General features: G+C 41.3%; 3 protein-coding genes across 4 annotated transcripts in view; 1 reads left to right on the forward strand and 2 right to left on the reverse strand.

The window, feature by feature from the left end:
• Positions 1-1,464: 1,464 nt before the first annotated feature.
• Positions 1,465-4,035, reverse strand: LOC115756859 (tetraketide alpha-pyrone reductase 1). Its single transcript, XM_030696826.2, has 6 exons — positions 3,861-4,035; positions 3,565-3,734; positions 3,123-3,311; positions 2,803-2,965; positions 2,498-2,690; positions 1,465-1,974 (listed from the first exon to the last, which is right to left on the reverse strand). Exons 1-6 carry the CDS (start codon positions 3,997-3,999, stop codon positions 1,818-1,820), a joined length of 1,011 nt encoding a protein of 336 aa, XP_030552686.2. The 5' UTR covers positions 4,000-4,035; the 3' UTR covers positions 1,465-1,817.
• LOC115756815 (ATP-dependent DNA helicase At3g02060, chloroplastic) overlaps positions 1,848-12,926 on the reverse strand; it is a 121,485-nt gene continuing 110,406 nt past the window's right edge. Inside the window, exon 15 of the mRNA XM_048271966.1 lies at positions 1,848-1,974. The gene's annotated coding sequence lies outside the window, so the exon portion shown is untranslated. The remainder of the gene's footprint in view (positions 1,975-12,926) is intronic.
• Positions 8,442-12,926, forward strand: LOC115756819 (histone deacetylase 19). 2 transcript variants are annotated; one of them, XM_048271968.1, is made up of 8 exons: positions 8,442-8,690; positions 8,994-9,533; positions 10,060-10,500; positions 10,834-11,064; positions 11,760-11,830; positions 11,906-11,966; positions 12,432-12,503; positions 12,589-12,926. In XM_048271968.1, exons 2-8 carry the CDS (start codon positions 9,006-9,008, stop codon positions 12,682-12,684), a joined length of 1,500 nt encoding a protein of 499 aa, XP_048127925.1. In that variant the 5' UTR covers positions 8,442-8,690; positions 8,994-9,005; the 3' UTR covers positions 12,685-12,926. The 2 variants fall into 2 exon arrangements, with proteins under 2 accessions (XP_048127925.1, XP_030552636.1); XM_030696776.2 differs by having other exon boundaries at positions 8,442-8,686.

The following is a 12,926-nucleotide window of genomic DNA, read 5'->3' on the forward strand; positions in this document are numbered from 1 at the left end:
GCGCGCGCGTGTCTGTCATGAGTAGGGAAGCTTAAATCCTCTCGGGACCGCAACATTATCGCGCGGTCCTGTTAACTTCCACGTCGGTTTGCTTGCGCGTATGCCGTAGTTGAAGTCAGGAACAGGGGAATTTTGAACAGCATAACCTCATGAACTTGGCTAGAGAAAGTCAGTATCAGGTTGCACCTCCTACTTTTACTGCCTGTGTGTGGCGTGGGATGATACGGGATTGCACGGTTTCAAGAATTGAATGAGACGATGATCGAGCTGTGCATTGAATTCTAGTCCTCAGCCATCAAGACGGGCTTCTCTGCATGGCCAGGTATATAGTTGGACTTTCTTTTTCTTGCTTGGTGATTTCCCTTTACCGAACAAGTTCACCTATCTGAGATATCCCGAGTTTCAAACACCGTGTCTCGTGTTCCCCTCTAGGCCGGTATGCCTGGTGGATGGGCCGCAGATATAAATTCTCGAGAAAGTGGTGATTGACTTCGAGATAAACCGAACCCATCACCGAGGCGTAGCTGTAGGAGATCTTTCTTTCCATGGGTATGCACCTAGCATTCGTTGTCATTGGCGGAAACAATAACTGCAGCCAGTGTGTGGTTAAAGGAAGGTCAGTCGAAATCCTTGGTCAGAGTCCATTGATGAAGGACAATGATCTTTGCATCCTAAGATAAAATTCCACCGTGTTGTGTCCCCCATTGATGAAGGACAATGATCTTCATGTAAAAGGACATTCGGACATCACCAAGCATAAGAGAGCAGATGAAGCACGCGGCGTCGGTTGCCGCCACAAGGGGCTATTTGGCTGTTCTTGTGGATGTGAGTCCAAAGCTGTGAGGCTTTCAGCGAAGACATCTGTGGGGAGTGCGTGACCACTCAAGGATCTGGAGGGCCCTCCTGAAACGATCGGCATATCTTCACATTGAAGAGGAGGGAGGGCTCGTTGCTTTGTGGCAATCATTTTACCTATGGGCTCTCCATGGGGAAAAGAGGAGGGAGGTGAAATAATTTCACAATGTAGAAATAATAATGACAAAAGCGGTTTTGAAGCAAGGGTTGATGTGAGCATGGCGCGGTTTGGTTTCGTTTGGTCCGAGTACCGAACCGCGCGGCAATACAGTTTGAAGATATAATTTGGAAGTAGACTGAGCTGAATCGGTTTTGCGGTTTGGGGCTTCCTAAATCGAGACGGACAGTTCCCCCCCTTGTTTCTTCTTGCTGGTTTTGTGAACTCACACACTGAAAGCTGGAATGGAATTAGCTTTAGATAGTTCACTGATTTGATAAAGAATTAAGCCATTAAATTGCAACAAATCACATGCAAATCCAAAATGCGAATCTAAGCTGTTATATAATCTGAAAAAGAATACGCGACACAATTCGGTTTTGCTGTTTGATTTTGGTTTAAGGAAAAGTAATGCTAGGGTTGTGAACTGCTTTCCTAGCAGCAAAGGAATCCTCTAGCATCGAATTAAACCGCAAAAACATTAATTTGTGATTACTGGTTAGAACCTTCTTTTGCTCACTCTAGAGACGAGCAACGGGCGGTCGAAATTCTTGGAACATTCGAGTAATTCAACCCGGCTATCGACGATGTAATTCAGAACTATCGAATTTGGACACGGCCACAGACTGAAAGACAGTTTGTGCTCGACAGTTCCGTTGGCATAATGAGTGAAACGGATAGATTTCTTTTTCTTGCAGAAGCGATTAGTGTGATAAAGTGTGTCACAGCGTTATCAACTGGCGAAAGACAATGGAGTTATGGAGGAACATTGAACTTAGCCAACTTTGGGGGCAGAACCACGATCTCAACTAGAGCTGGCCTGGACTGGTTTGAGATGGCCTTGCTCCACAAGTGAAGCAAGACAGTCATCAAACATCTCTCCGACCGATTTGAACTCGAACCCCAAGCTCTTCAGCTTTGACGAGTTGTACTCGTAGTATGGCCTATCCAGAGGCTCGAACCTGTTAAAAGGAGCTGCTAAAATTTAGCGACCAAACCACACACATGCACAAACTGATTGCTGCGATAAAATCACGTCAGTAATCCTCATGCATTATCATATAATCCGAGGCAGGACTAAATTACAAGAAAGGAAGTAAAAGGAGGGCGACAGGCCAACGAGAATGATGCTGAATGATGATAGTATTATGCATTCTTGACCCTTTCACATGCTGTGTCTCCCGTTTTGCTGAGGTTCTTGTACCTATGTTGGTCTGGACCCGGATAGCATGAAATCTCAATAGAACATTTGCTTTTGGAATGCTCACATTGAAATTTATAGCACATGATATTCTATGAATGATTGGGTGGGAGAGGCAATGAAATGATCCTTGAGCACTCTAAAATGTCTCTTGCAATTGACAACAACTGCTAGCCGACAGTCATGAATGTCTTTGGCTATGTCCAATATCAAAAGCATAGCATTCAAACAACCAATTAATTGATTGAGCTGGTAATCTTTTTTCGGGTTGTCAGTTTACCGACCTTCTCGGCACAGGTAGAGATGGATAGCGCGATGATAAGAACGACACCAGTTCATTGTTGTCCATGACGACCGCACTACAAATGTAGCGCCCGCGAGCGCTTCTTTCCTCATAAACGAGAATATGGCAGCGCGCAACGTCGTCGATGTGGACGTACCCCATCCTTCCGTGCCATTGGAACTTTTCCGTTTCTCCTGCTTTGCATCAGCAAAACAAACTCATGTTAAACGTAGAACAGCTGAAATCACAACCAGGAGTTGATAAATTGGTTGAGTGACTAGTCAATTAGAGAGCGAAAAACGGCACCTTTAAGTAATCCGAGGACATCGGATGCAGTGGAGCACAAATCAGGCGGCAAACTGGGTCCGATGAGAAATGCCGGAAGCACCGTGACAAGGTCGATCTTGTTCTCATCACAGAAATCCCAAGCTGCCTTCTCAGCTAAGGTTTTCGATAGAACGTACCATATCTTCCCGAAAGCACGAAGCGCACCGCATTTATATTAGCCAAGATAACATGTCATAATGGACATTGTCGAGCGACATAATGAGCGAAAAAGAGAGTTTTCGATACCTCTCCAAGAGCCGAATGTCCCAAAAAACTGTAGTGGTTTTATAGTGCCTTACCTGCAGTCTTTCACAAAGTTCTATGGAGCTCCAAGTTGACTCGTCCAATGGCACGTTTGGGTCGAAGTCATCTCTAGCCCGCACCGTCGAAGAAGACGAGGTGAGAACAACACGCCTTAGGTTCGGGTTTTTCTTGCACGAGTGTAGCACGTTCAAAGTACCCTCAATGGCAGGTTCCAGGATTTCTGCCTGTAACGCAAATTGAGCAGATGATAAGAAATGAGTCAATCGAGCCTACTGCTTTCCGCGGTTGACAGCAACTCATAGGACAGTTTCAGACTGTGTCTAGCACCAAAATCTATCAATCTGTTTGGCCATCTTCTTCTACCCTGTAATTCAAAGGTTCAGCCTTTTCCCGGAGCAACGGAAAATGATTCGGGCATGCTAGGATCTGAAGCTAGAAAAGGTGACAGGCTCAAAGTGAGCTGTGATAACAACTTGCCTTTGGATCACTAGAAGGTTTCAGTACAGGGGAGGCGGTGTGGAACACGCCCTCGCATTCCATAATCGCGTCGTCGAAGCTTCCCTCTTTCATCAAATCCGCCTTCACCAGCCGCAGTCTCTCTTTCGCTCCCTCCAGCTTCCACAAGTGCGCCACTTTCTTCTCATTCCCTGCCAATGAAGCATTAAAGTTATAACGTCATATTAGTCAAATTCGATGCTTCTTCAAGGGAAATCGAAGCAAATGATATTGCATGACGGCCATTCGATGATGATATGTGCTGCAAGTACACGGACCGGGGTCTCTGACTGTTCCAACTACGTGATAACCAGATAAGAGAAGCCTCTTGATCAACCAAGAAGCAAGATAACCAGCAGCTCCTGTAACACAGACTTTGCCTATACAACCAGAATCCATGTTGTTTTCCGCTATCATACAATGTCTCCAAGCTCTGCCAAAGTTGTGCTGTAGCCTGTCATTCCACGAACATTATATACCAAGAACAGCGTTGCTTCGCGGGTTCTTCAGAAATTGTCAAGTGCAGAGAAGGTAAGTCATCTGATGCTCGTGAGCTACGCATATTTCCGAAATCAACCAAGAAAGAAAATGGATAATCTTTAAAGCCAAAAGCAGGATTTAGAGTTTGTTTAGGAGAAGCATTGTTTGTAGTCAAGAACCTGTGGATGTTTGCAAGCAAGAATGTCACCAGACCAAGCTGTTGTTCTTGATTTAGGTGAATCATTCGAAAGTGATGAACCTATTCCAGTCTCACAGCTCAGTTAGCTACCCCGGCAAAATCCTTCAGGGTACTAACTTTCCCATGGGTAAGCAGCTTTTTGGTATAAAGCATTAACCTTGCACATCATATCAGAGCTGGCTAACGATCCATGACATGCATAATCTATAGTCGCCGATCAAATGCTGAGCATAGACGAACACGATCACCGTGCAAAACCGAACTTGGTAATGGGAGACGAGTTGAGAACTTGAGCTAGTCGAGATGACCGAGTCATCTGGATGATCATTGCCAGTTTTCAGGAATGACAGACGAAAATATGGTGAAGTATGTTAGCTGCAACAAAGAGCAGCGTTCCGTCAGTTGAATTTCACGTGGATTGTCTTTGGTTACTCGTTAGTGCTTAGAATCAAATCCATGGCCTGTACAGACTGATCTACAAAATTTATTAAATTATATATCGATTTTGAGCCTGTGAAAGAATCTCAATCTTAAAGCAAACAATTTGAACAATTTGGTAATGTAGTTCATTCGATCAATTTTAATTGAAAATTGCCGCATGATGGTCGTCCTAAGTGGTGTGGCTAGTAATAACCGACGCTAACGTGGATAATTTTTTTGCAATTTTTAATATGTATTTTATATCATTTTTTGTTTTCTTTTCCCTTCTTCCTCCGTAGGTTGCCGGACCACATGATGGCCGGCCGACCACAAGTGAGGATTAACCTCTGATGAGGCTCGCCCTAGTCGAGATTTAGTGAGGATCAACCTCGCCAACCAGCGAGGATTGACCTCGCCAGCTTCGAGCAAGGTTGGACCTCACCGGCCTATGGCGACGTTGCCTTTGTGCAGGCAAGGTAGACCCTCACCAGCGACTTCGCCCTTGCGAGGGTGAGCGTCACTCGGCGGGGGACATCCGCCCTTGCTTGTGGTTGATTGTTTGTCATTGTGGAGGAAGAAGGAAAAAATATAGACAAGAAAAATAAAAAATTGCAAAACTTGTTGACGCCGATCATGCCACATGGAGTCATGTCACGTAGGAGGACCAACATCTTTGTTAACTATTTCCGGCCAAAATTAGCCGGATTGACTATATTGGCAAATTATCAAAATGTCTAGGACTAAATTAGCCAAATTAAAAGGTTTAGAACTGAATTGACATAAGTACAATAGATTCAAAACTTTTTTTATGATCCCGTAAAATAAGTATTGACACTTGAACTGAACCACATAAATTACCGTCGTTTAATTTCTCTAATGATTTCTTCTTCTCGTGTTAAGCTTGAATTGCAAGATTCGTTAGCTTTCATATTATTTGAAAACATAATTTATATATATTTAGCCACGTGACAAACTCTTTTATAATGTGATATATGCCCGAATTTATTTAAATGCTCATTCACAATCCCTCCCGTCACTTAATTCACGAATTTTTATGAAATGGTCTTTGTGGATGACAATTGACAAAAAGGCATTCGTGTTTTCACAAAATACAGAAAATGACTTTAGTATGTTGATCAGATGGTGAGCAATTTATGAAAAATTCCAAATAAAAGATTGAAGTACCATCATTTTCTCAAATAAAAGTCTAAAGTGCTCTATTTGTTTCAAAAAAGAGCCCGACCAAGAACATTTTCGTCATTTTATTTTTTAAAATTTTCCTTTTTTCTTTTTCTATTTTTCTATTTTTCCTTTTCATTTTTCCTCTCCCCGCCCCCGCCCATTGCCGGCGTCGAGCAACCCTCGCCGGGGTCGAGGGAGAGAGGAGGGAAAACAGGGAAAAGAAAAGGAAAAAAATAAAGAAATAAAGGGAAAAAAGTAAATGAGGATAATACCCTTGGTCAGCCCTTTCTTTGAAATAATGTCCACTTTAAGAAAATAAGGGCACTTCAAATTTTTCTTAAAATTTTTTCGGTATTTTATGATGTTGAGACACACACTACAAAAAAGATTATTGCAATCCTACATGTCAACAAGTTAGGGCGTGTATGGTACCACTTACGCTTCTAAAATCAACTTCTAGTCAAAAGTTAATTTTTCTACTTCTCCTCAGAAGCAAAAGTTGATTTTTCTACTTCTACTCCGGAAGTTATTTCTGATAAGAGAAATTTATTTAGTAATGGTTGAAATTTTCTACTTTTGAAACATTATTAACACAAAATATTCTATAAAAAAGCCGAAAAATTTATACTTTATTTTTAAAATTTTAAAATTTCTTTAAAAATAATTTAATTATTGAAATATTATGTAATTTTTAAAAATAAAATTTTATTTTTTTATTTTTTACTCCTACGACTAGAGACGGCGACTCGGAGGCGATGGCCAACGCGGTAGTCGATGGTTGGCGGTGGTCACGACCGGCGAAGATCCGCGGTTGGCGGTTGGCAAAGGTTGGTAGTGGGCGGTGGTCGGCGGTTGGTAGCGGCGGTGGTCGGCGGTCTCGGGCGGCGGCTGGGGGAGGTCGGCGGTGGTTGGCTACCAAGGAAGGTCGGCGGGTGGCGGTCGGTGGAGGTCTGCGATGGACGGGGGGCAAGCGATGGTCGGCGGTTAGCGGTGGTCGTGGATGGCAGACTGCGACGATCCGCGGCGGCGGAGGTTGGCGAGTGTGAGTATGATTGGAAAGAGGATAAGAGCGTAATAAAAAGAGGGTGATGTGAGAAGTACTTCTTGAGTTTGAAAAGTTATTTTTTTTAACTTCTCAAATTGGGAGAAAAATAATTTCGGAAGCGGAAATTTTTTTCTGAAGTAACAATTTTTACCGAACGGATTTCTGCTCAAGTTTATACTCCAGAAGCACTTTTGGAGCATAAATCCGCTTTCAGAAGTGTTATCATGTGCACCCTTAAAAACCTTTTGCTAGAACTAATTCATGGATTATTATAAGAGTCATTCCCAGGATTTTGGACAAATTCATCGTAGCTCGTGTACTTAGAATCAGTTATGTAATCCACTTATCATCTATCCAATATTGCATATATATATATATATATAAAATCTTTTATGCCATAATGCACCAAATAAAAAAAGTACGAGGAGTTATGCACAGTAATTTGAAGCTGCATTCGTTGCACCCCCTTTGGTGGTGGGGCGAAGGAAACCATAAGATAGATTGCTCATCAAAGAGGGCATCATCATTAATTTGTTAAGACTGTTCGACCCTAAAAAAAAAATCTTTGTTAAGACTGATTTAAGTGATGCGTCAGATCGTGAGCGACCAATTAAACGAGTGGATCATATTCACTGACCAATTGCAGCCCAACACATCATTCAGCGAATCCCGTTCGCAAACCAGTCTTTAGCAAGTATAACATTTCCTTTCAACGACCAAATTCATCGCGACATGTCTGTGTTGACTCGAGAATAGCTGTTTAACCAAATTTATCCACGTGTCATCCATCCAATGGTGAGTGTTAATGAAAATCTTTGCGCCGTGAATGTACCTAATGAAAATTCTCATTTAATGTGTCATCCCCCAACTAATCCATCGTGACGTGGAATGCCGACTTGGAAACGCCGGACACAGGCGTTCGGTTGGGCCTTTGGACCCAACTGGTTCGGCCCATCACTTTTCAACGCGATCGGTCCGGTCCAGCTATGGGTTCTCGAAGCTCATTTCGAAAATCCGGACAAGAAAATATGAGAAATCAAAACGCAAAATTGAATTGGCCAATATAGATAATTATAATAATCAGGATTAATACAATAAAAAATTTCAAATTAGCACACCTTAATAAATTTATCTCGAATTAATTTTTTTATCGTGAAAAACTCCAAATCGTTGTATTCATGATAAATTTATCATGTGTTAATTTTCATATTGAGTTCAATCTTACGAAAAGTTTCAAGTTGATACACCTATTACAAACGAAGGGAAAGACTCCAAATCGATACGCTCATTAACTGTCACGTGTCGTCTAATTAAGCAATTTAACGGTAAAATTTAATCGATACTAACGGAGGGTAAGTTTGTCATACGTGTATCGGTTTAATTTTTTTTTATCATTAATAAATAATTTAAGATAAATTTATTATAAATATATTGATTTGTGATTTTTCGTGGTTAAAAAAATTGGCTAATCCTAAGATTTTAGGAGAGTGAGAAAATATAAAACAAGAGATCTAATCCGGGAGTTGTTCGTTCAGTAGTCATATGAACATAAAAGGCCAATTTGATACGACTGGTTAACAGACGCACCCGCACTTTGATTCACCATCGTGCTGGTGTCGTTCTTGTATCGCTTAGCGGCTTCGCTTGCTTGGCCGCTTCGCTTTTGGAGTAAAACATCGAGAGAGAGAGAGAGAGAGAGGGAGGGGGGGAGGGAGGGAGAGTCGGTGAAAGCTTCAAAAATCGTTACTTGGGAGAAAGATTTTGCTCCGAAATCCGAAGTAAGTATGGAGCTTCGCGGCCTCTCGCGTTTCTCTTGATCTTCACATCAAGCTCGTTGTTTTGCGCATCCTCTCGACTCTTCTTCTTCGTTTTTGTCAACTTTTGTCGTTGTTTTCTAGAGTTTTACGAACTGGGTAGTTGAATCTGTAGCCTTTGCGTGTTGTCGTTGTGTCGGGTTATTGTACATTGAACGTGGCTGTGTTTCCTAGTGTGTCGCATCTGATTTGAGCAATTTGTCGAGTTTGCGTTCCTTGTTCTTTCGAGAGTGTTGCATCTGACTAGGGTTTACTTGGGGGGGAAAAACAGAAGTGACGAGGAATGGATACTGGAGGGAATTCTCTCCCATCTGGGCCTGATGGGGTGAAGCGAAAGATATGCTACTTCTATGACCCTGAAGTTGGCAATTACTACTATGGCCAAGGGCATCCGATGAAGCCGCATAGAATCCGCATGACTCATGCCCTGTTGGCGCACTATGGCTTGCTTCAGCATATGCAGGTCCTCAAGCCCATCCCCGCCAGGGACAGGGATCTTTGCCGCTTCCATGCCGACGATTACGTCTCGTTTCTTAGGAGTATAACCCCGGAGACGCAGCAGGATCAGCTGAGGCAGCTCAAGAGGTTCAATGTTGGCGAGGATTGTCCTGTGTTCGATGGCCTTTACTCTTTCTGTCAAACTTATGCCGGAGGCTCGGTTGGTGGTGCCGTGAAGTTGAATCACGGCCTCTGCGATATTGCTATCAACTGGGCGGGTGGGCTGCATCATGCCAAGAAGTGCGAGGCTTCTGGATTTTGCTATGTCAATGACATCGTGCTTGCCATATTGGAGCTCCTTAAACAGCACGAGGTTTGCATTGCATCTGTTCATTTAAATGCTTTATCATATGATCTGTGTTCATTGGCTTGATTACGAGTCCTGGAAAGAATTGCTTGTGATTTTGTTTATGTTAATTACAGAAGAACGCTATGTGACTGTTATCTTATTTAGTCGTTAGTGGCTTCCTCTTTGGATAGATAAAAAAAAAAAAAAATCAGAGATGGAGTTTTCTGTAATTGGTTAATGGATTTAGTTTGCTAACTTCTCCTTCCTTACGCATGATGTTGAGCATGGTGGCAAATACCGACAATCATGCTAATCATCCGATTAATATGGTCTGCATGTAATGTATTGGGGGGAATACATCTTTTTCAGTTGTGTTTATAGTCTCAAACGTAACCTTTTTGTTCTAATGATTGGAGCAAAAGACATTAGTAATATTTCACATGCTATGTCAATGACATTTAATGTTAGATTTAAGTGACAACTAATCCACGCAATCTATCATTTTCTCTGTTTACGTTCCTTACTGATTTTTTATCTGTTAACTTTGCAGCGTGTTTTGTACGTGGATATTGATATTCACCATGGGGATGGTGTTGAAGAAGCTTTCTACACGACTGATAGGGTCATGACAGTTTCATTTCACAAATTTGGTGATTACTTTCCTGGTACTGGCGATATACGTGATCTAGGATATGGTAAAGGGAAGTATTACTCCCTCAATGTTCCATTGGATGATGGGATTGACGACGAAAGCTACCATTATCTGTTCAAACCAATAATTGGAAAAGTAATGGAAGTTTTCAAACCCGGTGCTGTGGTCCTTCAATGTGGTGCTGACTCTTTGTCAGGAGACAGATTAGGATGCTTCAATCTATCAATCAAAGGACATGCAGAGTGTGTCAGATACATGAGATCATTCAATGTGCCAGTATTGCTGCTAGGAGGCGGTGGTTATACCATACGTAACGTTGCTCGTTGCTGGTGCTATGAGGTATTCTGTTGTTCTGATGTTCTCTGGAGCACTTTTAATCATGTACATGACACTATAAATAATTAGGTTTCATTGTCCTAGTGGAAGGGCCAGGTCTTGTAACCCGTCTTGTTTTAGAGTCCAGACATGAGATTAGATTAGACATAAGAAACTTCATGGTTATGGAGTTCTTAAAGCTATTATTGTAGGGAAACTCTACAAGAGATATACTATCCCTTCTCATCCTATCCAGCTAGTTTACACTCTTGTCATTGTTAGTATTTTATATGTTTGGAAAAGTAAATTTGTAGTGTGCTATTTGAGATTGTCATTAATTTGGTATCTCTGAGGCAGACCGGAGTTGCCCTTGGACTTGAAGTTGATGATAAGATGCCCCAGCACGAGTATTACGAATACTTCGGTCCTGACTATACTCTTCATGTTGCTCCGAGTAACATGGAAAACAAAAATTCGCGACAATTGCTGGAGGAGATAAGAACAAAGCTTCTAGATAATCTCTCTAGGCTGCAGCATGCACCCAGTGTCCAATTCCAAGAAAGACCCCCCGATACTGAGCTCCCAGAGGTTGGTTTCTCTGGCTAAATATGCCACACTTTATATAGTGATTGCTTATGTTATATATGTGGAAGAATCTGTCGGATGATATTGAGAATGCTTTTCCGTTGCTTTATCTTATCCAAGTTTTGAATTCTGTTTTATCTGCTGGAGCAGCAAAATGCTGTGAGATGCCACTTGCTCTTAATTGCAGCCCATCCTTTGAGGTAGTTAAATGGACTGTTGTGATATAAGTGGCAGCTTTGCCTTACTCGGACTAGGGCTGGTCATTCGTGTTTACCTGTCATAATTGGGTTTTCTAATTGTCTCTAGCCGTGTCTCTGGATAAACCTACATTTTTGCTAATTATGCTATAAGGCATGTATGTTAAATTTGTGTCAGTTTGTATTACTTTCGGGTTTTCCATATAATCATGCATAAACGTGTTAACTTGTGTTTTAAATTGCCACCCCCAACTCCGATGTGTATATGCCAAAAAAAAAACTCCGATGTGTCAAAACCTCAAACTCAAAGTGGTGTATGCTAAATATTCATGAATACGTGATATTGGTGAAATAACATTCCCACGATTGCATTTCTTGAAGAGCTTAAATTTCAAAAGTGTTATTTTATGGCACTGGTTTAATTGCTGGTTCCGTGACTGTTTCTTCTTAACCTTATGGAACTTGATTGTTTGATTAGCTTTTTTTTTTTGTAATTTTTAGGCTGATGAAGATCAAGAAGATCCTGATGAAAGGTGGGATCAAGATTCTGACATGGATGTTGATGAAGATCGGTATGTTTTTCTCCTCTGCATTCACTACCATCTTATTTCATTGTAATATCGCTAACTGAGCTTATAATATTGCAGCAAGCCCCTGCCTAGCAGAGTAAAGAGAGAACTAATAGTAGAACCTGAGGTCAAAGATCAGGTTGGTCCTTTATTTGTGTGTAATTTTAAGTTCTATTCTCTTTAATCAATAGTTTAATTCCAGATTTGTCAGATTATCTCCACTTTGTAAGTTTATCTTTTTGTCCCTTCTTTTGTGCGAAATTGTGGATACCCATTCTATTGTAGTCCATGCATTATTCTCTCGCTTTTTGTGGCAACGCCCATTTTGTGAGTGTTTTAAGTAATGTTGCACATGTACATGTAGTGGAATTAAATCTTACAATGTCAAAATGCACAAATAACATCACTAAACCTGACATAATGACATGTGAGTGACAGCCGATTAGATTTAGTTTACAGCTTTTTAAACTCAATTTCGTACTATTCAAAATCTCGAAATACCTCTCTTGCTTCTCTAGCTGAGGGAAGATTTCTTTCTGGTTGAGGTTCTTTTGCTTCTGGTGCTTCGATGTTTAACCTAATTACTCTGCACCTTCTATTGCAGGATTCTCAGAAACCATCTATAGATCATGGTAGAGGGCTTGACACAGCACAAGAGGATAATGCATCTCTAAAGGTGACTGACGCTGTAACATACATCATTATCTTTCATTTTGACCTGCGGACTGGCATATTAATCTCCATTCATGTGGTTTTTGCAGGTCTCTGATGTGAATTCTATGATAACAGATGAACAGAATGTGAAAATGGAGCAAGACAATATGAACAAACCATCTGAGCAAATATTCCCCAAGTAGATTGTCCATTGTTGGTGATTGACTTGTAATGCTTCTGAGGCAAATGCTTAAAGCTTATGATGTGGAAACATAGGCTCTTTTTTGTGTGAACTATCATGCTAAATTAAACCTCAGCAAATACTGTTTCCTTGTGTTTTATACATGCGGACATTCCAATTTCGTGTAAAGTTGACAGTGAAGCTATTGAACTCCCAGTACAGTTCATTAGATTTTAAACTGGTCAATGAAGTTTTCATAGTTTT

This window comes from Rhodamnia argentea, chromosome 11, assembly GCF_020921035.1.
Source record: "Rhodamnia argentea isolate NSW1041297 chromosome 11, ASM2092103v1, whole genome shotgun sequence".
NCBI lineage: Eukaryota > Viridiplantae > Streptophyta > Magnoliopsida > Myrtales > Myrtaceae > Rhodamnia > Rhodamnia argentea.